This window comes from Bubalus bubalis, chromosome 6 (assembly GCF_019923935.1).
Source record: "Bubalus bubalis isolate 160015118507 breed Murrah chromosome 6, NDDB_SH_1, whole genome shotgun sequence".
Lineage (NCBI taxonomy): Eukaryota > Metazoa > Chordata > Mammalia > Artiodactyla > Bovidae > Bubalus > Bubalus bubalis.
Genome location: NC_059162.1, coordinates 14,236,843 through 14,259,214, shown reverse-complemented (window position 1 = coordinate 14,259,214; position 22,372 = coordinate 14,236,843). Strand labels below are relative to the sequence as shown.

General features: G+C 56.5%; 1 protein-coding gene across 5 annotated transcripts; it reads left to right on the top strand.

Moving 5' to 3' along the window:
• The first annotated feature begins 1,249 nt into the window (after positions 1 to 1,249).
• On the top strand, positions 1,250 to 19,604 carry BCAN (brevican). 5 transcript variants are annotated; one of them, XM_044944221.2, is made up of 14 exons: positions 1,280 to 1,924; positions 5,836 to 5,945; positions 6,637 to 7,011; positions 7,296 to 7,470; positions 7,747 to 7,874; positions 8,602 to 8,895; positions 10,982 to 11,215; positions 11,774 to 12,421; positions 15,841 to 15,948; positions 16,621 to 16,899; positions 17,380 to 17,462; positions 17,825 to 17,969; positions 18,563 to 18,753; positions 19,080 to 19,604. In XM_044944221.2, the coding sequence occupies exons 2-14, from the start codon at positions 5,855 to 5,857 to the stop codon at positions 19,185 to 19,187; spliced, it is 2,859 nt and encodes a 952-aa protein (XP_044800156.1). In that variant the 5' UTR covers positions 1,280 to 1,924; positions 5,836 to 5,854; the 3' UTR covers positions 19,188 to 19,604. The 5 variants fall into 5 exon arrangements, 3 of the variants coding, with proteins under 3 accessions (XP_044800156.1, XP_044800155.1, XP_006052025.1); XM_044944220.2 differs by having other exon boundaries at positions 1,281 to 1,928; XM_006051963.4 differs by having other exon boundaries at positions 1,473 to 1,928; positions 16,621 to 16,779.
• The last annotated feature ends 2,768 nt before the right edge of the window (positions 19,605 to 22,372 follow it).

The following is a 22,372-nucleotide window of genomic DNA, read 5'->3' as shown; positions in this document are numbered from 1 at the left end:
GCTGTGCTCAAGCTCCATCAAGCCCCATGTGGAGATGAGCCTGAGTGGGGGTTAGGCTGGATGCAGGCACCAGTGCTGAGACTGTCTCTCAGCTCGGGGATGCAAGGTCTGAGGAGAGCAAAGGGAGGTCCCAGGACTACCCAGGTGCTGCCCAGATCTGTCCCCAGAGGCCTTCTCAGATCCCCTCCTCTCCACTAGAAAACATGGGACAGCATTCCCAAGACCTAAAACAGTGCCTGGTCCATAGTGGACATTCAGTTGGTATCTGTTTAATGAAATGGATTAACTGAGGCTTCTTTCTCCCCAGATTCCCCAGGCACCTTGCTTTGTCCCCATCAGTTTTGCATCCCTGCCTGGGGCATGTCTCTTACTGAGGGACCTTACAACCCACTACTGGTTTTCTTGCCCTGTCTTTACAGTAGATGGGTCTCTGGGAAAGGGCTAGAATAATACCTTTTAGGTCCTCAAGGATTTGGAGAGGAGAGTTTTCTGTTTGAGGGTTTTTTGTTTGTTTGTTTTGTGAGTTTCTCAAGACCTTTGGAGCCGAGTCCACAGCACAGGGAATGGCAGCCCAGGCGGTGATGAGTGGGGCAGTTGGGGCATCCAATAGAGTGCAGTCCAGAATCCCATACAGAAGCGACTTGGATGGACAAGGGACCTGCCTTGAGGTTGCATTTCCATTACAGGCAGCCCACTTCCCTTGGGATATTTTGGAGGTGCTGCTGGAGTTTGTGGGGATCCAAGCCCCTGACAATCTATCCTCGATGCCTTCCCTAGTATCCAGGGGAGAGAATCCAGGCCTCTGGCTGTCCTGCCCGCAGTCTGTACCATGGACTTTGCCTGGAATCCCAGGAGGGAGGAGGGAAGGAGAGAGAGAGCCTGGGAAAGAAGAGGGAGGCAGAGGCTCTGGAGCTGTGGAGGGGGTGTCATTGGTATTCTGGGCGCTGAGGAGTCCCCAGCCGCTGGGCAGCTCTCAAGGCCCACCCCCTGGCACCAGGCTGTGCATTCATCAGCGACAGCTCTGGCCTAGGGGCCCTCTGGGCTCCCAGCAACGCCTGCATTTTGCACATTGGTTTGCATGACCAGTAATGTCCGCTCACAGTGCCATGTCCCCTCCTCCATGTCTAGAGAGGTCCTGACTTGCTTTCCTTAACCCATGAATCTGCTGCCTAACCTCCATCCCTCCAGCTGCAAAGTCAGCTCCTCCTCTGTGCAGGGAGTGGGAGCATCACGGAATACAAAACCCAATCAGAGCTTCCTCCAGGGAGGTGGTTAAGGTCACTTGCACCTGATCCTGCCTCCAAAAAAGAGATTCCCTCCCCCACTTATACGTGTGATGTCTCTCCAGGAGCAAAGCCTCCCTCCCATTCTCCCTTCATCCCTTTCTCTACTGGCTGAGTCCCTCCTCCTCTCCCCCTGAAAAACGGGAAGTCCCTCCGACAGTCTAACTTCCATCCCTCCAGCTGCAACATCATCCTGTAGATCGCGAGCGCTCCCTGCCCGCCCCTTCTGCCTTCCCTCCCTCCCTCCCTACTCCAAGTCTTCGGCTTCTCATCCCCAGGACGATGTCCTACTTCGCTCGTCCTTGCTCTCGCGGCTGCCGCCGCCGGGAACCGATACAGAGAAGGCAGCGGGTCGCGTGATCTTCCCGAGCCCCCTGCGTTCCCAGCCTGGGGGCAGGGGCGGCTTCGAGGAAGGGCGGGGCGGGGGCGGGGGGAAAGAAAGGGGGTTTTGTGCCGCGCCCGGCGGCCCGGCGCCCTCTTCCGAGCGTCTTGCGGGCCCAGCCTCTCCTCGCGCCCGCGCAGTCCCCGCCGCAGTCTCGGTTGCAGCTGCAGGACCGAGCCGTGGACCCAGAGGAGACCCCCAGAGGAGGCGGCAAACTTCGCGGTGCCTCACCCCCACCCCGGTCCTCAGTTGCCTGCCGGTAGGTGAGTGTGACGGCATCCCGGCCTCCCAGCTGGGAGGGAGAGAGAAGGACGCTCCCGGCGGCTGCCCTGTGGTCTGCTCCCCCGACCCCTCAGCCTTTGCCTCCCGCTGCCCCGGCGCACTCACCCCACAGACCCCTGACACCTCGGCGAGGCCCGCTGTCGGCCAGCTCGGAGCGCCCACGGCCCCTGCTGCCAATCCTGCCATCTCCAGCTCTGCTGCTGGCACCCTCGTTGCTGCTTGCAGTCTAACCCGCAGCCCCCTCGAGTCCGCGGGCTCATGGGAACACCCCTCTGGGTTCTCGCGTCTTCCCTGCTGCGGGCTCCAGTCCCAGCACCACTGCCGAGATTTCCGACCTTCATCCCCCGCCGCTGGGTACCCACGGTGCAGGCAGCAGCGCGGGAGGAGCCGGGGCGGGCCACCCTAGGGGTACCTCCTAGTAGCTCGCGCGACAGCCAACAGGAGCCTCTGTATTGGGTGGTCCTGGCGCCCACTGGAAATGGAATCCCAACTTACTTGCTAAGTGACCTTGGGCAAATTAGTTGACCTCCTTGAACCTCGGATTCCTCATTGATGTAATGCCTAAAGAGTATTTTTCTTAAAGTTGAGGTTATACACGGAAAAGACTTCCCAGGTGGCACTAGTGGTAAAGAACTCGCCTGCCAATGCAGGAGACATAAGAGAGAAGGGTTCGATCCCTGGGTGGGGAAGATCCCCTGGAGGAGGGCATGGCAACCCACTCCAAAATTCTTGCCTGGAGAATCCCGTGGACAGAGGAGCCTGGCAGGCTGCAGTCCATGGGGTCGCAAAGAGTCAGATAGGACTGGATGCAACTTAGCACGCACACAGGCATACATGGGAAGCATTTAGTTAAGAGGCCTGGCTCAGGTAGACAGTCAGAAACTGTCAGCTGGAATTCCAGTTACCACTCCTGTTTTCCTTCCTAGCACTGCTGTTGGGCTGGGAAGCGCTTCCCCCCAACCCCCCCCTCCCCGTCAAGTACTTCCATACTCCCTTCCTATCAGAATAGCTCAGCCCACGGGGTTCTAACAGGACTAGGATTTGCCATCAATTTTATTAGCACCATTAGTATCTGTGTTATTCCTATTCCAGGTAATACAGTGAGATCAAGGGACACAGTTACCCACAGACCCACCCCAAGTATTACCAGTGCCTGTACTGTCATGGCTAACTTTGCCGTTGATAACAGCATCACCCACATTTCAGGTTTTATACTTCACAATAGCTCAGCTGGCGATGTTGCTAAATCATATTATTAGTTGTGCTTCCAATAAATAGGCCTATTTTTTACAATGACTGCAATTACTCCTGTAGGCCCTGTTAAGGCCTCACTGATATTGTGTAGGTTCCTGTTGCCCCTTACATGGCCTCAAGGGGATAGCTGAAAGCTTCCCCCCTGAGGTGACCAAAGTTCTGGCCTCCTGTGCATCCCTGCTGACTCTGCTGAGCACTGGAGCTCAGTTCCTATGGGGCAGACCTTGCGCTGCCAGCCTGTGGACATTCAGCATGGAGATGGTGGGCACACACAGCCTGGTCTTGATTCTCTGTGGACTGGATTTATGAAGCCTGTGAGGGGATAGACATCCATCGTCAGACAGGAATGGTAATGTTGTAACATGAGGGAAGTTTCCCAAACAGCTGGGGAAACTCAACACAAGGGCAGAAATCCAGAAACTGGAGTGGAGGACTGGTATGGCATCAGGGGAAGGGACAGGAAGAGTGCTGAGCTCCTGAGGTTAGAGACGTAGTGGTGTGTCCAGCTCTGGAGGATGAGAAGATGGAACGGAGGTGGGAGGATGTGTGGGATGGAGACTGAGGCTTGGATCCCTGAGTCTAAGTCTGGGACCAAAAGAGGGGATGCTTAAGTTTTCTCAGGACTTCTAGCTATTCCAGGAAGGGGCTGAGGCCCAAGCTTGGTGGGACTGGTGAGGGGGTAGGAGGTGTGCAGAACTCTCTGCTCCTAAGAACCGCACAATCAGGGCCACCCTCTTGGCCTTGCTAATCAGTGACTCCCAATCCTGGAGGTAGGGGTGGGATACCCTCCATGATTCAGCACATCCAGGTCCTCATCAGCTTCAGACTTTCTCCCCTCATTCCCCCACCTATGTAACAGGGGTGAAAGGAGGTTCTAGGGTGTTGGTCCCAGAGTGGTTCCAACTATATGGGTTTCTGGGCCGCCCGTCAAAGAGCTGTGAGTAGCTCCAGCCCTAGCCCAGGGAGAGGGGAGGGAAGGCGCCAGAGAGGGCCCTAGCTCAGGACCTGGCACAGCTCAAAGACATGGCAAAACAGTCTCCCAAGCACCCGGCAGGCACTGACTATTCATGCCAAATGGTCCCCTCTCCAACCCCAGAAAGCAGTCCTCTCAAGTGCTCCCATGCCCAGAGCTGCTCCCAGCATCCTCTGATTGGGTCCCAACAAGAACCTCCTCCCTCTCAAAGGTCAAAGAGAGGCTCTGGGTATCTGGCTCCTGCCATTCCACCCCCACCTCTGACCCTGAGGAAATGATACCCAGCCACACTGGGGAAACGGAGATCACAGTGGTGGGGAGGCGTCCTTAGGAAGATCTGGGATCTTTGGGAGGATCTGGGAGAAGAGGGTAATTTCCTATCAGCTCAGGCTAAGGAAATGGGATATATATATATACACACACAAGGGCAGAGCCTGGTTGGTCAGGGAAGATGGGGAGTAGCCAGTGGGAAGAAGCCTGATGTCAAGGAAGTCTTGCTTATAGTCTAACCTTCATCTCTCCTGCTGCACCCCTGGCCTATTCCATGGCAGTTTGGGACTCCATGCTCTTTTGAGGCTAGGCCAACCATTAAAAATGAAGTTGGCTCTGCAGCCTTCCCTCCTTGGGGCACACTGGCCTGGTACTTGACTTGGTTTCACTGGGGACTCAGTTTCAACCCTATCCCTCTCTGAGCCCCTTTCTCAATGTCCCACCCCCACCCGTCCATTATGAGAGTGTAATAAGTGCCTTGAGATCTTCGGAGGAATAGTCTGAGTTCTCAGAGTTTCTGATGGCCAAGGGCAGATGGGAAATGGTCCCTCTCATTTATTCTCACACATACCCCTTAGCCTGGTGCTGGAGTGGGGGGAGGAAGAGGCTGGATGGAGTCCAGACTAGCAGAGACAGGGGCTTTGTCCCAGCTGGTTTCTGAGCCAGGAGATCCGGTGGGAAAGCCCATGCCAGGCAGAAAGGAAAGGCTGGGAAGGAGGGAGAAGGCAGCCAAGGAGGAGGGGGTGGAGGATGCTGGGGGGTAAAGAGAAGAGTTTCCTTATAAGTAATGGTGCAGTGTAGAGGGGGGAGGTCAAGGAGGGGTTAGACTGGAGAGAGCTGTACATTGCCTGGGTTTAGTCTAGGAAGTCTTCCTGGAGGAAGCTAGGGCGGAAGGTATAGGGAGGAAAAGTTGGATGGGTATTGTGGGAGGAGGAGGGTCCAAATAAGTCTGGCCCTGGGAGGGACAGAGGGGACTCTAAGCATAATAGCATCTGCCATTATGCTATATGCCATAAGCACTTGTTGAGCTCTTACTGTATGCAGGGTTTATTTGTTTCTGTTGTTTTTCTTTTTTGATGGAATGCACTCTCAAAGCACATAGCCTCATCACAACCTGTGAAGTGGTAGTAATGGTGCTCCTTTACAAGTAAGAAAATAAAGGCTTAATGAGAGAATAAAGAACTTGCCTGAAGTCACATGGTGAGCTGACAGCACCCAGGTCTTGGTTCTGAATAAGAATCCCCTGGGGGGAGACAGGGATCAGAAGGAGTGTTAATAAATAGTGAGGTGGGGACAGTGGGCTCCTGGAGTCAGGATATGTATGATCCATGTGGATCCGGTAGGGAGTCAGAAGTCCATCCTGAGGTCTAATCTCATCTTTCCTCCTCCAGTCTCTCCTCATCCTGCAGCATGGCCCCACTGTTCCTGCCCCTCCTGGCAACCCTGGTTCTGGCTTGGATCCCTGTGGCCTTGGCTGATGCTCTGGAAGGAGACAGCTCAGGTAAGTAACCCCACTCAGGGTCACCGTTTGTCTCCTACATCTCCCCTGTGGTAGGAAGGAGCCTCTTGTCCAGCCCTAAGCAACCTCTGTCAGCCTCGAGGGACCAGGAATTGGGAGCACTGTGGGGGAGGGCCTATGCAGGGACACTTGAAAATCAGGGATGATTTGTGGGCCCTTGATAGGGTGATGGAATTTGGGGAGTAGGGCTGGGGTGGGGCACTAGGTACAAGGCTGTCGGTCTCTAGGGTGGAGGATGGGGGACCCTCCGGGATTATGAATGGGGCTGCGAGGCTGAACAGGGATAGAACTGGAAGAAATCCAGAAAGGGGCTCTGAAGGGAACAGACTAGGGAAATTTTGAGAAGAGGGTTGCAGGACCCAGGGGTGAGGCTTGAGGACCCAGAGTGGGGCCCAGGAATCCTAGGGTGGTATTGGGAGGCTCTGGGGGCAAAACTAGCTGAGAGACTTTGTGGACGGGTCTGTCGACCCTGAGGGGTGGGCGTGAGGGACCTACAGGTGAGTTTGCAGGACTCAGCGGCCGGAGCCCTGAGTTCCTGGTGGGGGGGGCGGGGGGCGGGGTTACGAAAACCCGAGGGCGGGACGTCGGGATCCTGGGGCGGGGCTTAGAAACCCCGGGGTGGGGCGCGGCAGATCTACAACGCGAAGTTGCAGCCGGCTCCGCCCGTCCACAGAGGACAGGGCCTTCCGCGTGCGCATCGCGGGCGACGCGCCGCTGCAGGGCGTGCTGGGCGGCGCCCTCACCATCCCATGCCACGTTCACTACCTGCGGCCGTCGCCGAGCCGCCGGGCCGCGCAGGGCTCCCCGCGGGTTAAGTGGACCTTCCTGTCCGGCGGCCGGGAGGCCGAGGTGCTAGTGGCGCGGGGCCTACGCGTCAAGGTGAGCGAGGCCTACCGGTTCCGCGTGGCACTGCCTGCCTACCCGGCGTCACTCACCGACGTCTCCCTGGTGCTGAGCGAGCTGCGGCCCAACGACTCAGGCATTTACCGCTGCGAGGTCCAGCACGGCATCGACGACAGCAGCGACGCGGTGGAGGTCAAGGTCAAAGGTGAGAGGTCGGAGATGGAGAGGGTTCCCGGAGAGGGGGAGGGGAGCCCACTGTGTGGGGCGGAAGCAGACGCCTAGAAGACGCAGACCGAACTGGAAAAGGAGTTTACCTCCTTTCTTTCTTCAGGCGGAGGAACATTCTACCCACAGTCTAAATTAAGTCCCTCATGCTGTAGAGTGAGCACAATCTGGACTTTACCCTTTGTCTACAGGGGAGTGACAAGGAGAGTAAGGGGAAGTCAGTGTGCTGGGTGATCCCGCCTCAGGGTTCTCTCTGCCCCTCAGGGGTCGTCTTTCTCTACCGGGAGGGCTCTGCCCGCTACGCTTTCTCCTTCGCTGGGGCCCAGGAGGCCTGTGCCCGCATCGGAGCCCGAATCGCCACTCCGGAGCAGCTCTATGCCGCCTACCTCGGGGGCTATGAACAGTGTGACGCTGGCTGGCTGTCCGACCAGACCGTGAGGTGGGCTGGGGCTGTTGACCACGAATTTCTAGTTGTTTCTGAGGGGGCTATGGCTTCTGGTTCTACCAGGGGCTGCCGGCTGCCACAGGCGGGCCATATAGGGCTCCCTGCCTGTGGGAGATGAAGTTGATCTGCGGCGGGCGGGTTAGGACCGTGTGCTGGCGGGGATGCATTTCTGCAGAGCTGAGAAGACACTTGGCTGCACTGAAAGCAATGTGATTCGGGGGGGTCACCACAGGACGGCTCCTGGTGAAGGCATTTGTACCTCCGCTCCAGGTATCCCATCCAGACGCCACGAGAGGCCTGTTATGGAGACATGGATGGCTTTCCTGGGGTCCGGAACTACGGAGTGGTCGACCCGGATGACCTCTATGATGTTTACTGTTATGCTGAAGAACTAAATGGTGATTGGGGGTGGGAGGTTCCCAGGGGAAGAAACCCCTCTCCAGGGCTGCCCTTAGGTCCTCCTGGGCCTCTGCTGGACCTTACCATACTGTGTTTAAATGTGCAGCCAGGAGTAAGGGAAACAGTGTCCCTCTCTCCAAACACGGTCATAGAGACAAGTCCAAACACTTGTCATAGAGACAGGTTCACGGCCAAAGCCTCCAGACAGGTGGCTGAGATAGGAGACTGAGTGACTCTGCTGCCACCTGCTGTACATCTCTTTGGTGGATATCCAGTGTTAGTGGCTCAGTCGTGTCCGACTCTGCAACCCCATGCACCACTGGGCTCCTCTGTCCATGGGATTCTCCAAGCAAGAATACTGGAGTGGGTAGCCATTCCCTTCTCCAGGGGATCTTCCTGATCCAGGGATCAAACCCAAGTCTCCCGCATTGCAGGCTGATTCTTTACCATCGGACCCACCAGAAGGTTCCATACATCCCTTTACGTTTTAGCATCTTTGAGCCTCAGTTTCCTTCCTTGCAGAATGAGGAAGTTGGGCCAGGTTCCTTTGAGCAGTATTATCCATCCTAAGGTTCTATCAAGACTTTGATCCTGTGAAGTAGGGCGATGGGCTCCATGTCACAGATGAGGAAACTGAGGCCCAGAGGAGCTAGCCCAGAGTCCCTGTGGGAGCCCCGGGTGGAAGGAGCTACCTTCCTGGTAACCCAGCCTCTTTTTCCTCCCCAGGAGAGCTGTTCCTGGGTGCCCCTCCAGACAAGCTGACCTTGGAAGAGGCACGGACATACTGCCAGGAGCGGGGTGCTAAGATTGCAACCACCGGCCAGCTGTATGCAGCCTGGGATGGTGGCCTGGACCGCTGCAGCCCTGGCTGGCTGGCTGATGGCAGTGTGCGCTACCCCATCGTCACCCCCAGCCAGCGCTGTGGTGGGGGCCTCCCTGGTGTCAAGACTCTCTTCCTCTTCCCCAACCAGACTGGCTTCCCCAACAAGCACAGCCGCTTCAACGTCTATTGCTTCCGAGGTGAGCCCACTCCCTTGCGGAGGCTGAGACCAATCTCAGGCAGGCAGAGTCGAGCCCTGCAGTTCCACCCCGGCCCTGACCAGTTTCTCCTGGGTCTTTGCCATTTGCCTCCTGGTGCTGCGGGTGGTGCCCTCTGACTTGGTCTGTGTGGCCTTAAGGAGGGCTCACCTCTCTGCATTGCCTTAACTGCCCCCACATCAGTAATTCTTGCCCTGTTCTTTCGGTTGCAACACCACCTCTCCCCTGTTGGGCTGCCAATCATGTCTCCATCTCTGGTCGGCTCATGAACAGAGCAGAGATGACCAACATTCTCTGAATCCAAGGAATGATCCACTTCAGTTAACCAAATATCCTCCAGAGCCCTCAGCAGGGTTTCCAGAGCCTTCAGCTTAAGGTTGAAGCTATCAACTCTTTAACACCAAATACTGATGGACAGATGTAATCCCCTACCCCTCACAGGGAGCAGATCCTTAAGGACAGTTGGGTGTAGAGACAGCTTCCTGCCCACATCTTATATTGAGAGCTAGAGGAGAGGCACAGGGCCCAGGCCAAGGGTGACTGACAGTCAGGGAGGCATTGCCATAGAGTATCTGAGTCCTTGCCCCAGCTGGGAGCCTTCAGTAGTACTGGTACTTTAGTTGTACTAATACTGGTATTTCTGCTGGAGGCAGAAATGGTGGTAGAAGAAACAGTCTTTACCCTCAGGGAGCCCCTAGTCTGAAGGAGGAAGATACAACTGCTGCCATGGGAGCCCCGAGTCTGACTGAAGACAAGATGTCTCACTCCCAGCATGAGGAAAGACTGGGAGAAAAGCTTTACTTCCACTGGGACTGATCTCCAGACAGCTTTGGCCTGAGGCTGGGCGGAGTAGGGAAGTCAAGTCCACAGGAAGACAGGTCCATCCGAATAGGCTTACTGGAACATGGATAATGGTGACGATAATTATAATAACAGTAGTAGCACTTCTAACACTGATTATAATTATACGCCAAGCACTATTCTGGGACGAAATGGAAAGAGGAACTGAATCAGGAGACGGAGCTAGGGACGAGGATGACCTAGTGGGGAGCAGGTGGGGACAGAAGCAGCCTAAGGCACAGGTTTGCTTGTCGGTAAGCTGCTGCTGCTGCTGAGTCGCGTCAGTCGTGTCTGACTCTGTGCGACCCCACAGACGGCAGCCCAACAGGCTCCTCTGTCCATGGGATTCTCCAGGCAAGAGTACTGGAGTGGGCTGCCATTGCCTTCTCCGTCTGGTATGAGCAGGTGACAAAGGCAGGCAGGACATGCTGTCCTGTCCTGTCTGGCTGAGCAAGGACAGCCCCCAGGGCTTTTCTTAGCCCAATTCCACCTTCCCTTCATTGGTTTTCTGCTCTTGGTTCCCTTCCCCAGGGACAAGTCAGTTCATTCTAAAAATCTGGTTATTTGAAGAGAGCAGGTCCTGAAATGATAGGTCTGCTCATCCTTTGCCCTTTTGCCCCAACACTGAGATCGTCTGGTGGTGATGGTGGAATGTCCTTCCTGTTCTCTGTCCTTCAGCTGTCCTGTGGTGATGGCAGCCTGTCCCCATCCATTTCTAAAGTCTTGGAATGACTGGGATCCCTCACATCTTGCCCCAAACCCAGGGTCCCACAGTGCTGAGGCCATTCTGTTCATCCTTCTGTCTCCAAGGGATGACTTCTCTCCTGAGCCTTTCTTTACCAGTCTGTCTAAAGTAGTACTTCCCATCTCCTTACTCTGCTGAATTGTTCTTTAGATGGTAAAGTTATAATGTATGTTTATTTGCTTATCTGTATCTAGAATATAATAATAGGGGCAGGAATCATGCTATTTGGCTCTGCACTCTGTCCTCAGTGCCCGGGAGATTGCTTGGCATGGTACATAGTGGATACTTGATTAATGCTTGAGGAATGAGTGATGAAGTCCTGGGGTGCTCCCTGGGCCCCATGAGTGCTCCACAGAGAGGATGAGAGAGAATTAAGAGAATTCCATGATCTCTGAGTCTAACCCAGAGCCCTCACGTGCAGGCATGGGCCGTGGGGGAGAGCCACCTCTCTAACCTCCCACTGGCACTTTCCTTCTGCCACAGACTCTGCCCAGCCTTCTGCCATCCCTGAGGCAGCCAGCCCAGCCTCTGACCTGGCCTCTGATGCACTGGAAGCCATTGTCACAGTGACTGAGACCCTGGAGGAACTGAAGCTGCCCCAGGAAGCTGTGGAAAGCGAGTCCCGAGGAGCCATCTACTCCATTCCCATTATAGAGGATGGAGGTGGTGGAAGCTCCACTCCAGAAGACCCAGCAGAGGCCCCTAGAACCCTCCTAGGTAACTCAAATCTCTCATCCTGGGGGTGTCTTTGCCTGGAAGAAGTTAGAGGCAGAAGGGGCCGGCCTGGGCTGAGGCCGGGGTTGTCCCCACCGTGGCTCTGCCCTCTCAACAGCACAGTGGTGCAAGGCACCGCCCTTGTCCCTGTCCCAACCTTTGCCTTTCCAGCAGAGCCCACTCCCAAATAGCTAGGTCTGGAGATGCTTGGACTAAGGAGCTGCCCTTTGGGAAGGCAGGATCTCCTTTCTTTGGTCCCTCCTCCCCATCACCTATCCAAAATAAATAGAATTTTAACAGACTGGGAGAGGGAGATGCAACCACCAGGTTTTCCTGGACTAATGACACCTCACAGAGCCTTCTCAAGTGTTGCCTTAATATTACAACTCTGGTTGAAATTCTTCTGGTTCAGAGCAAAGACAGTTCCTCCCCAGGGCAGCCTCTTACCTCTCCCCCAGGGCTCACCCTCCCCAGCCCCACTTCTCTCCCAGCTTCCCCTTCCTTCTTCCTGTCCTCTGGCGGGTGCTGTCCCTGGTGCTGAATCATCTGTGCTTTGCCTAGAATTCGAAACCCAATCCATTGTGCCTCCACTGGGGTCCTCAGAAGAGGAAGGCAAGGTGTTGGAGCAAGAAGAGAAATACAGGGGTGAAGAAGAGAAAGAAGAGGAAGAAGAAGAGGAGGAGGTGGAGGATGAGGCCCTGTGGGCCTGGCCCAGTGAGCTCAGCAGCCTGGACCTAGAGGCCCCTCTCCCCACTGAGCCGGTTCCAGAGGAGTCACTCACCCAGGCATCCCCTCCAGTGAGGGCTGCCCTCCAGCCTGGTGCATCACCACCACCCTATGATGAGCCAGAGGCTCCCAGGCCTCCAAGGGTCCTTGGACCACCCACCAAGACCCTGCCCACTCCTAGGGAGGGGAACCTGGCATCCCCACCACCTTCCACTCCAGTTGGGGCAAGAGAGATAGAGGAGGAGACTGGGGGTCCTGAGCTCTTTGGGGCCCCTCGAGGAGAGAGTGAGGAGACAGGAAGCTCCGAGGATGCCCCTTCCCTGCTTCCAGCCACACGGGCCCCTGGGGATACCAGGGATCTGGAGACCCCCTCTGAAGAGAATTCCAGAAGAACTGTCCCACCAGGGACTTCAGTGCATGCCCAGCCGGTGCTGCCCACTGACAGTGCCAGCCGTGGTGGAGTGGCCGTGGCCCCCTCATCAGGTAACTTTGCCCAAGGCTCAGCCTCCCTTCTTCTCCTCCTCCTCTTCCTCCCCCTGCAGCTCTGGATCACCTGACCCATAGTCCTTTAACCCACCATTGCCCCTTTGCCTTCATTCTCCTACCCCCCTCCACCTGCAGGCTTCCAATCCTGGATGCCCCACTTTGTGACTACCATCCCAGCTCTCTGACTTCTCACCCTATAACCCCCAACTCCGTGACTCCCACCCTGTGACCTCTCCCTGTTTCTGAAATCCTCACTGTGACCCCCAGCCCCACCACCAACCACCTGGAACTTTTTCCTAGCCTCAGTTCTCTACCTGTGACTCACATCTCACTGGCCCCACAGAGCACCCTCAGGCCTTGCTCAGTGGGTGCCCTCGCAGCCTTTTGCATTCTTCAAGGCCCAGGCCCATCCCCTGCTGCCTCCTCCCCATCCTGTATGCCTCCCCCCTTCAGCTGCCTCCCACTGGTATCAGGGAAGCCTGGAGTCCCGTTCCCACCCCTCAACCTTTGGGGTCCAGGAGAGCCCTTATCCCCACAGAGCCTTAAGCAACTACTTCTATGAAGTACTTTTTTCAACTGTTTCATGGAAACAAGCCTTGGAAATAAATCTCTATTAAACTGCTTTATAACCAGAACTCTGGCACCCTCTGTCTCCACCCCCAGCTGTTTGCCCCTTTCATCCCATGGATTTGTGTGCTGGGTAGCTCTTTGGTGCTTCTTGTGGTTCCATCTCTGTCTCTCTCTCTCTCTCTCCCTGGGTCTTTGTGTGTCTTTGTGCCTCTTCCTTTTCCATCTTCAGCCTGCACCCTTTCCCGTCCTACTGGTCTAACAGCCCCTTGCTGTTTCTTCATGCTCTCCTCAGGCTTGTCTCTGCCTTCCTTCCTGTCTCCTGACATCTACACATTACCCCAGAGAAGTCTGTCTGTCAGTCTGTGGGCGTGCTGTGAGTTGCATTCCCTCACTTCTGACAGGGAGAAACCTCTGCAGCCCAGAGTGTGTGCGTGTGTGTGTGTGTGTGTGTGTGCGCATGTGCGCACATGTGTGTGTATATGCCCCTTTGTATTCACTTCTGATCCAGCCTCTTGGTTCCCATCTAGAGCCGCACACACAGGGTCCTGACAGAGAGAGCCCATCCTAGTGTGGAGGCCGTTCCCTGGCATCCAGGTGCCCCAAGAGCCTGTTCCCCTCCCACAAACATCCACGGGGGTTAGAATCTCACTTTCATGCCCATGATCTCTCCCTCCTCCACTAACTCCTGTGCTAATGACTACCCTCACCCGCTATTTTACCCTCTCTGAACCCAAAGGATCTCAAAGTTGCTAATGCTGGAGAAGACACAGATCAGCTGGGGAAGATGGAAAGTGTGGAGGGAGGGGGAATGGGGAGTTAGGTTTTGGGGTCTGAGAGCAAGAAGCCCTACCTATTCAGTGAAGGCTGAATTTCCACATGGAGATGTCTGGAGAAGGCTGGGATCCTCCTAGTCCCAGGACCACTCTTCTAGACGGTCCAGGGTGGGCTCAGGGTCTCTGCATCACACCTGGGCTCATGCATTTTGACTACTGGCTCCCTGCCCAGCTGGCCTTGGAGTTCAGTGCTGCACTGGGCGGGAAGGGGCTTTGGTGGGAGAGGAGCACCATTGGAAGTATCTGTGGTGTCTTAGTTACCCCACCTAGGGGATGAGTGAGTGGTCCTCCAGCCAGCTATTGCAGCAGGAAGGCAGGGAGAACTTTCTGAGTGTGTATAATAGTTGATCCAAAAGGAGTGGGGGGATGGGAATACCAGAAAGTCTTAAGAAGTTCCTTCACCACCAACACAGCCTCCCCTCCTGGTCAGGTTCTGCCACTCACAGCCAGGGAGAGGGAACTTTGGCTTGGGTGGGACTCCACAGACCAAGTTTGAGAGTCTTTGTCCGCCAGGATTGGAGGGTTGGGCAGAGAGGACCACAGGGGGAGCAGAAAAGTATGAGGAAAGGAAAGGGAGTTCAGGACTCCTACCTTCTGTAGGACCTGGTGCTTAAGGAGTTAAGTAAAACACCTCCCCTCCTTGCTTTGCCCTGGGAGGCAGCAACACCAGATTGGAAGAAACTGTTGGCAGAAGGGGTGATGACAGGGGGAGTGGTGCTGGAACAGCTGATTCATTTTACCCAGAACAGCTAGGTCATCCCAGAAAAATTCTTTGAACCAACTCCAGCTCCTCCTCCCCTCACCTCTGCTCTGATCCCCACCAGGCAGTGGGATCTCGGGCCAGAGTGAAGCATTGTGGGCCCTGGCCTTGGCCACTAAGAGTCGATGGCATGGTCTGAAGGTCCCGCCCCAAGCTGGGCTGAGAACCCTGACCTGTCCTGTCAGTCTGTGAGCTCATCATCTCCCGGTCCTCTGGAACAGAAAGCAGTCGAATTTGTCAGCCCCTTCAGCACCCAGGCCCAGTGTAGGGGCAGCCACCCAGCATCCTGAGAGAGAGTGCAGAAAAGGAGGCAGATGGCCTAGCCAGCTGGAGCTGGACCTAGATAACAGATTGCAGGCCTTCAGGGTAGTGTGTTAGTCCAAGAAGACTGCCTGGAGGAGAGGGAACCAGAAGGAAGGAATTGAAAGGGTTTCTAGGCCGGGGGAACCTTCAGGAGGCCCCAGGTGAAGGGGGAAAGGGAAGCCTGGTGAGGGGGGAGAATCTGAAGAGATAAGAAGGAGAGGCAAAGAGGTTAGATGATGTTGAGAAGTTGAGCACTGTGGAGACAGTGCTGCAAGACAGGGGGAGCTACTGGGCTCCATTCCTGGGATGGGTTGGGGGCAGTGGGGAAGGAGAGGGCATAGAGTGAGGGAAGTACATTGGATCTTCCCCCAGCAGCTTCTGGGCCTGACTCTGCCCAATGGACAGCAGGGGGAGCCGGGTTAGCTCCCTCCCGGACCACCCCAGTATCAGATCTCAGAAGCAGTAAAGGGCAGGTCACAACTCACTGTTCCTATGGTGACTCTCCTCTCCTTCAGTTCCACCCAGCCTATCTAGACTACCCAGAATCATGCTAAGACCTGGCGCAATGACAGGGGCTGGGGAACTAAACCCTAGACCTAGAGAAGCAAAGTGACCATCTCAATGTCACCCAGCAGAGCCAGAAGCTAGGTAAGAGTCCAGGGTGCATGACTAACAGCCCGATAGCTTTCCCCTTGGTGGAGTTATACCCTGAGAGCTTTCCTGGACACATCCCCTTGGTCCCGTTAGAACCCACACTGGCAGGCATGACGATGACCAGCATAGGACTGAGCCAGTGCTGAAACAGTGAGGAGAGGAGAAACCCAGAACTCAGGCTTCAGGGAGAACACTGAGGACGCTGTGACAGCCCCCAGGACAAGGGAGTCAGGGCTGGAGGGCTGGCTGCAGAGCTGTGCTCCCCTGCCCCCCCACCTCACTTCTCTCCCCCTCAGGTGACTGTGTCCCCAGCCCCTGCCACAATGGCGGGACGTGCTTGGAGGAGGAGGAGGGGGTCCGCTGCCTGTGTTTGCCTGGCTATGGGGGGGACCTGTGCGATGTTGGTGAGTGTGTTGAGGGGCTGTGGTTGGGGGAGCTCTGAAGCCTAGGCCCTGCCACAGTGCAGTGGTTCTGGGGGAGGGGGGCGGAGGGGGAAGGGGACACTTCCCCTTTGGACCTGTCATTAATGAACCTCCATTTGTTGTCCTTGCTCTTGGACACACCGCGTGCCTGGCGGGATCTCGGTTTGCTACCAGGGATGAACTCAGGCCTCCTGCAGTGGAAACGCAGATAATGAATTACCATTTTAGACAAATCACATAACTTCTCTGAGGCCTACCCTCCATTTCCTTATCTGTTAAGTGGAACCAAAAACGACTTTCTCGGGGAGTCTGTGAGCCTGGAATTTGGCAGGCACACTCAGTACTTGTCAGTCTCCATTCTGGGAGGAGAGGAAAGTTCGGCTTTTCTTGCGGATGGCGGATGGCGGAGACCCAGGTCGGGACTCCAGCCTTCACCCTGGTCTCTCGCTGCAGAGAAGAAAGGCATCAGGGCCGCCCTGCACGAGGCCCCTCCAGCTCCTAAGCGGGCGCTCGCTCTTGGGCGCCGCCCTCCTGCCCTCAGGCCCGCCCCTCGGTCTGCGGCGGTGGGAGGAGCCCAGTCTCCCTGTCTGGGGACCCAGCCTCTCAGAGTTCTGGGGTCCTCCCCCCTAAGCTGCCTGCCCTTCTGTGTCCCAGGCCTCCACTTCTGCAGCCCCGGTTGGGACGCCTTCCAGGGCGCCTGCTACAAGCACTTTTCTACCCGAAGGAGCTGGGAGGAGGCGGAGAACAAGTGCCGGATGTACGGCGCGCACCTGGCCAGCATCAGCACGCCGGAGGAACAGGACTTCATCAACAGTGGGCTGGGGACAGGGAGGGAGGCGACCCTCGCCACCTGTTCTCTCATCCACACATTCACTCACTCATCAGTCAGTCAGTTAAAGAGTGTGTTATTAACTCCCTTATACATTCATTCAGGTACTCACTACTTGGTTTACCTCATCCATTCATACACTTTTCCTTCCTGTCTCCCTCCTTCCCACTCCACACGTGGGCAGTGGGGCTTCTGGTAGGGGAGGGCTGAGAAATACGCAGAAAACACACCTGCATAAGCCTGGTGGTTCCTTGGGGGCTCGTTTATAATCGCTCCCCACTTCCCTGGCTCTCCTGCCTCCATCTACTCTCCCCGACTCTGGCGCTGTTGAAAGTTTTTACTTTTTCCAGAGTTTCCCTTTTCTAGCCCTAGTGATATTTTCCCTCTTCCTTCACCCCTACGCCCCTGTCTTCCTTCCTGCCGTGTGCAGAGGTTGGAGGGAGAAATGATACCGGGAAGCGTGGATTTGGGGCTGCAGGGGCTTGGCCCGCGAGCGCCCACAGACCGCTCAGTGACGGGGAGTGGCCGCCCTCTGCTGGCAGCAAAGCTCACTGCACACTTTCGTCTCTGCGGTTGTTCCCCAGATCGATACCGGGAGTACCAGTGGATCGGGCTCAACGACAGGACCATCGAAGGGGATTTCCTGTGGTCAGATGGCGTCCCCCTGGTGAGAGGTTCCGACCGCCCCTCACGTGCTCTAGGTCGTTTCTTCGAAGCACTTCTACCCTCCACCCCCAGTGACCCCCATCTCTCCGTCTCCTTTTCCTGGCCCTGTGCCTTTCCCTCTTCCTGGCCCTTCTTCCTTGTGTCCCCTTCTCTTTTCTTCTCATCTGGTTCCCATTACCCCTACCCCCAAATCCCCTGACATTTTTTCCCTTTGGGGTCCCCTACTCCCCACCCCTCTAGCCTTCCCTCTCTTGGTGCCCCTCCTCGACCCCCTTCTCCTCAAGCCCTCCAGGTCCATTCCTCCCCGTGCTCCTGGTGCTGGAGCTCCTCACTACCTCCTGCATCCTCCCCCGGCCCTCCCAGCTCTATGAGAACTGGAACCCTGGGCAGCCAGACAGCTACTTCCTGTCCGGAGAGAACTGCGTGGTTATGGTGTGGCACGATCAGGGACAATGGAGTGATGTTCCCTGCAACTACCACCTGTCCTACACCTGCAAGATGGGGCTGGGTGAGGGCAGGCAAGGGGGAGGAGAGGTGGGGGCCAGGGAATCCTGGAACTGATGTGTGTGCAGGAGGAGAGTGCAAAACTACACTGAGGAATCGGAAGTGTGCCCCAGGCTGTGAGCACGGGCGGGATAACGAATTAGACGGGCTCACTAGGAACCCCTGCTCTTTTAAACGGTTCTATTCTTGTATTTGGTTTTGGCCGCGCTGGGTCTTCGCTGTGCGGGCCGCGCTCCAGTTGCGGTGAGGGGGCTGCGCTCTACTGGCAGAGCAGGAGCACTGTGGTGGCTTCTCTTGTCGCGAAGCACAGGCTCTTGGCGCCCGGCTTCCGTACTTGCGGCTCCTGGGTTCTGGAGCACAGGCTCAGTAGTTGTGGCGAACTTAGTTGCTCCGCAGCGTTTGGGACCTTCCCGGATGAGGGATGGAGCCCATGTCTCCCGCCCGGGCAGGCGGTTCGCTGCCCCTGAGCCCGCAGGGAAGCCCTTCCACCGCCCCCTCTCTGTATGCCAGCTCGTGGCCTACTCCTCTCCTCCTCCATCCCAGCTCTGGGGACGGCTCGAGCCGGGCTCCCAGTTCCTGACTGTGTTCTCCCTGCAGTGTCCTGTGGGCCCCCACCAGAGCTGCCCCTGGCTCAAGTGTTTGGCCGCCCACGGCTGCGCTATGAAGTCGACACAGTGCTTCGTTACCGGTGCCGGGAGGGGCTGACCCAGCGCAACCTACCACTGATCCGCTGCCAGGAGAATGGTCGCTGGGGGCCCCCCCAGATCTCCTGTGTGCCCCGCAGGCCTGTGAGTGCCAGGAGGAGAAAGGTGGGAGACACTAGCCCATATTGCCTTGGGCTCCAGCCCTAGCTCTGCCCATCGCTGGCTAGGTAAACTTGGAATCATCACTACCACTCTCTGGGGCACAGAGGAGGTGGGCTGAATGCTCTTGGGGTCCCCTTCAGCGCTGCTGTCTGAGAATATGCAGCCACAGTCTGGGCTCTTAAGGGCTGAGCCAGGGAGAGTGTTTTGATGAGATCAGAGGTCAAGGAGCAAGAACAGGAGAGGGCAGACTCTGAGAAGAGAAAAGACAAGGAGCCCAAGGGTGGAGGGTGAGTGTGTGTCTTTCCCAGGCTCGAGCTCTGCACCCAATAGAGGCCCACGAAGGACGTCAGAGGAGGCTCGTGGGGCACTGGAAGGCACGGCTGAACCCCTCTCCCAATCCCGCTCCAGGTCCCTAAGGGGCAAGGCCCCCGGCACTGCCCTCTGCCACCAAGCCTCTGTAGACCCATGCTCTCCACCACGGGGAGTGACAGCATGAGAGGGGTGCAGCTGCAGTCCACATGGTAGTGCCCGGAGGGGCTTCTGGGAAATACTGGGTTGGCCAAAAATTCGTTTGGCTTTTTCTGTAACATCAATATCTGGGTGTCTCCAGTCCTGCCTTAGGCCCTCTCCCTCCTATTCTGGGCCTCAGGTTTTTCCCTCAGGGCCTTGAGTAGGTCTCTAAGTGCCTCAACTGCCCTCTCCTTGCCAGCCATCCTGTCCCCTCCATTCCCCTGGAGGCCCCTGTGCCCACTCATTCTGTTTCCCAAGAGAATGGGTTTGCAGGATGGGGTACCTGTAAAACAAGCAGAAAATAAAGCTGCATTTGAGCCGAAGCAAGTCTGATGCCTGTGTGTGTGTGTGTGTGTGTGAGTGTGTGTGAAAGAGAGAGAAAAAAGTGGAGTTGGGCCGGGCCTTACAGGATATAGACCTTCTGTATTTGTTAGTTTCTGAAGGTCAGTGAAGTCAAGATGTCAGTGGATATGAGTTCATGGCACAGAATAGTCCAGTGTTTATGGAATGAATGAAACACAGGGTTTGGGAAACAGCGTAAGGATATTTGGAAGAAGCTGGAGTGCCCAGTGTCCAGTAAAGCAGACTGGAGTTCAGTCTGGGGAGAAAGGGGCTGAGGGTTCAGAGAGGAAGAGAGGTGGGTGCCTGGTGTCCCCGTTCTGAGGTTCTAGAGGGGAGTTCTCGCAAGGGGAGTGAGCGTGAAGGGAACGAAGGGGGTTACACTTCAAGCAGGCCTATTCCAGCAGGAGGAGAGATGCAGGAACAAGGAAACAAGCACAGAGAAGAGATTCCCCAGCCCTGCGGCGGGCTGGGCTCTGGGGAATGACCTGCGAGGCCCATAGGCAGTGGCCAGCAGATGGCGCTGCGGCTGCAGGCAAGTCGGCCTGAGCGTGCCTGTGCGCGCGTGCGTGGGTGGAGCCGACCTGTAGGAGTCCCAGGGTACCGCCAGGGGGCGCCGGCGATCTGTCTTTCTGAGGAGCGCCCTGGGAAGAGAAGCGGGGCGGCTGGCTACGGGGCTAGGGACAGGGGGAGGGTAGGACTTCCGGCCAGGCTGAGCTGGCCCTGGGGTCTGTGAGTCAGCGGAGAATGAGATGATGAGGTCATTCTCTGAACACTGAAAAGAGAATGACCGGCTGTGTGTGTGCCTCATCGCAGTGCACTGAATTGTGCCTTGTGCCTCCTGGTGAAAGTGTGTGTCAGGGTGCCGTCTGTCTTCCTGATGGGGATGAATCTTATTGCTGCAGTTCCCCACACTTGGCCACACTCATGAATACACGTGTGCACACTGTCGTGTGTACACACTTCTGCTTGTGCCCACTGTTGCCCCACATTCACACAAGCAGGCATTTCTTATCCCCTTTTGTAGAAGTCAGTAAAACCTGATAAAGCTGAAGGACAGGAAGACAGACCCAAAGGAGCAAGAGGTTTAGAGAGGGCGGTATGAAGAGACCCAGACAGAAGAGAGTACAGAGAAAGACAAGTGCTTGTTTGGGGCAGCTAGGGGCTCCCAGGCCATTCCTGCCTCGCTGGGCCTTCCCCAGGTATGTAAACCCCAAGCCAGCTGATCTCTGAGACGCCAGCCCTGGCCTCCCAGGCCTACCTGCCACCAAGCGCCACATTCCTCTCTTCGCCCCAGGCTTTCCTGCCCCAGCCTCTGCCCTCCCCACATGACCCAGCCTAGCGTGGCTAGGGAGCGGGGCTGCTCCTTATGGCGCTGCTGGGAAGATGATCCTGGGGCCAGAGCAGAACCCCGCTTTACCCTCTATGACCCTGCAGTTGCCCACGCACTGTACCGTTAGGGAGGTCAAGAGCATTAAGCTGGAGTTCTAAGTGGATCAAGGCCAAAGTGGGCCTTTGAAGATGGGGTCTGAAAAGAAGGCTGGGGAAGGGGCAGTGTCTGTCCTTGGGTTCTTAAGGGAGGTTGTCTGAGAAACATATCCTCACAGAGATAGAGTTTAGGTAGCAGGTTGAATTTCCCCGAGAGACCCTGGTGGTGAGCTGGAAGGGGGCTTGGTTTCCCAGCCTTTTCATCAGCTTTCTCTCTGAATCTCCAGGACAGCAGTAGGCAGGGATCCACCATCACTGATCGGTGGATGAAGAGAGTTCCAGAGGTAGATATAGGGCTGGAGCGAGAATCCTCCCCCTTCTTCCCCTGACACCTGCTGAGCTGCTTAGGCAGGGCTGCCGGAAACGGAAGCCTGCTCCTGGCTTTGTTGGGCTTCCTGGGGAAGGGAGAGCTGGTCTAGGGATGACTCAGCACCCTGTACAGAAACTAACCCCTGGACCAGTGTGTGTGTGGCCTCTCTTGGCTTGAATAGGGGGACTTGGCCCCTCATGGAGTGTCAGCCCCATCTCTTTGGGCAGCTCGAATAGTGGCCCACCTGTATCTACCTCGGCCTCCAGGACACAGCAGACAGCTGACCAAGCCCCTGGATATGTGGTTAAGCTCCAGCCACCTTCCCACATGTCTAAAATGGGGTCCCCCACAGGGTTTCCTTTCCCCTGGGGTTGAGGGAGGTCGGAGGATGTCTGGGTCTATGTGGAGAGAGGAGGCCCAGCCTAGATTAGGGGTTTGAGCATTGAGAATGGGCCTGAGAGCCCAGGGAAGTGGGTTTTCCAGAGGTTCTCCATCCACCAGAGTCCCCGGCTTTGCTCAGGCTGCTCTGACCCACATCCCCCTTCCCCATTCCTCTCCCACTCTCCCACTTCGACTCCCGCACCCTGCCCTGACCTCACTGGGGCCTTTGTCCCAGTCCTGAGGCTCTGTCTGTCAGCCTGTCTCCTGTGCAGAGAGAGACAGGGCCCCATTGTCCTGGCTGCCTTCTGAGACACAGTAGCTCCCAAAGACTTCCAAAAATGCTCAGCCTGTCAGACCCCCGTGGGCGGGAGAGCTTTCCCCAGGAGTGGCAGTCAGACCCTGCCTGGAGTGAGGGTCCAGGTACCCGGCTTCCAGCAGTGGAAAGCTTCCTCTGTTCCCCAGGCTAGAGGTCCTTCCTGAGATCTCACTTCCTGTCTGCCTCCTGTAAAACTGCCTGCTTCCTCCTGGGAAGGGAGAACTGGAAGCCTGAGGCAGAGCAGGAGAAAAGGTTGG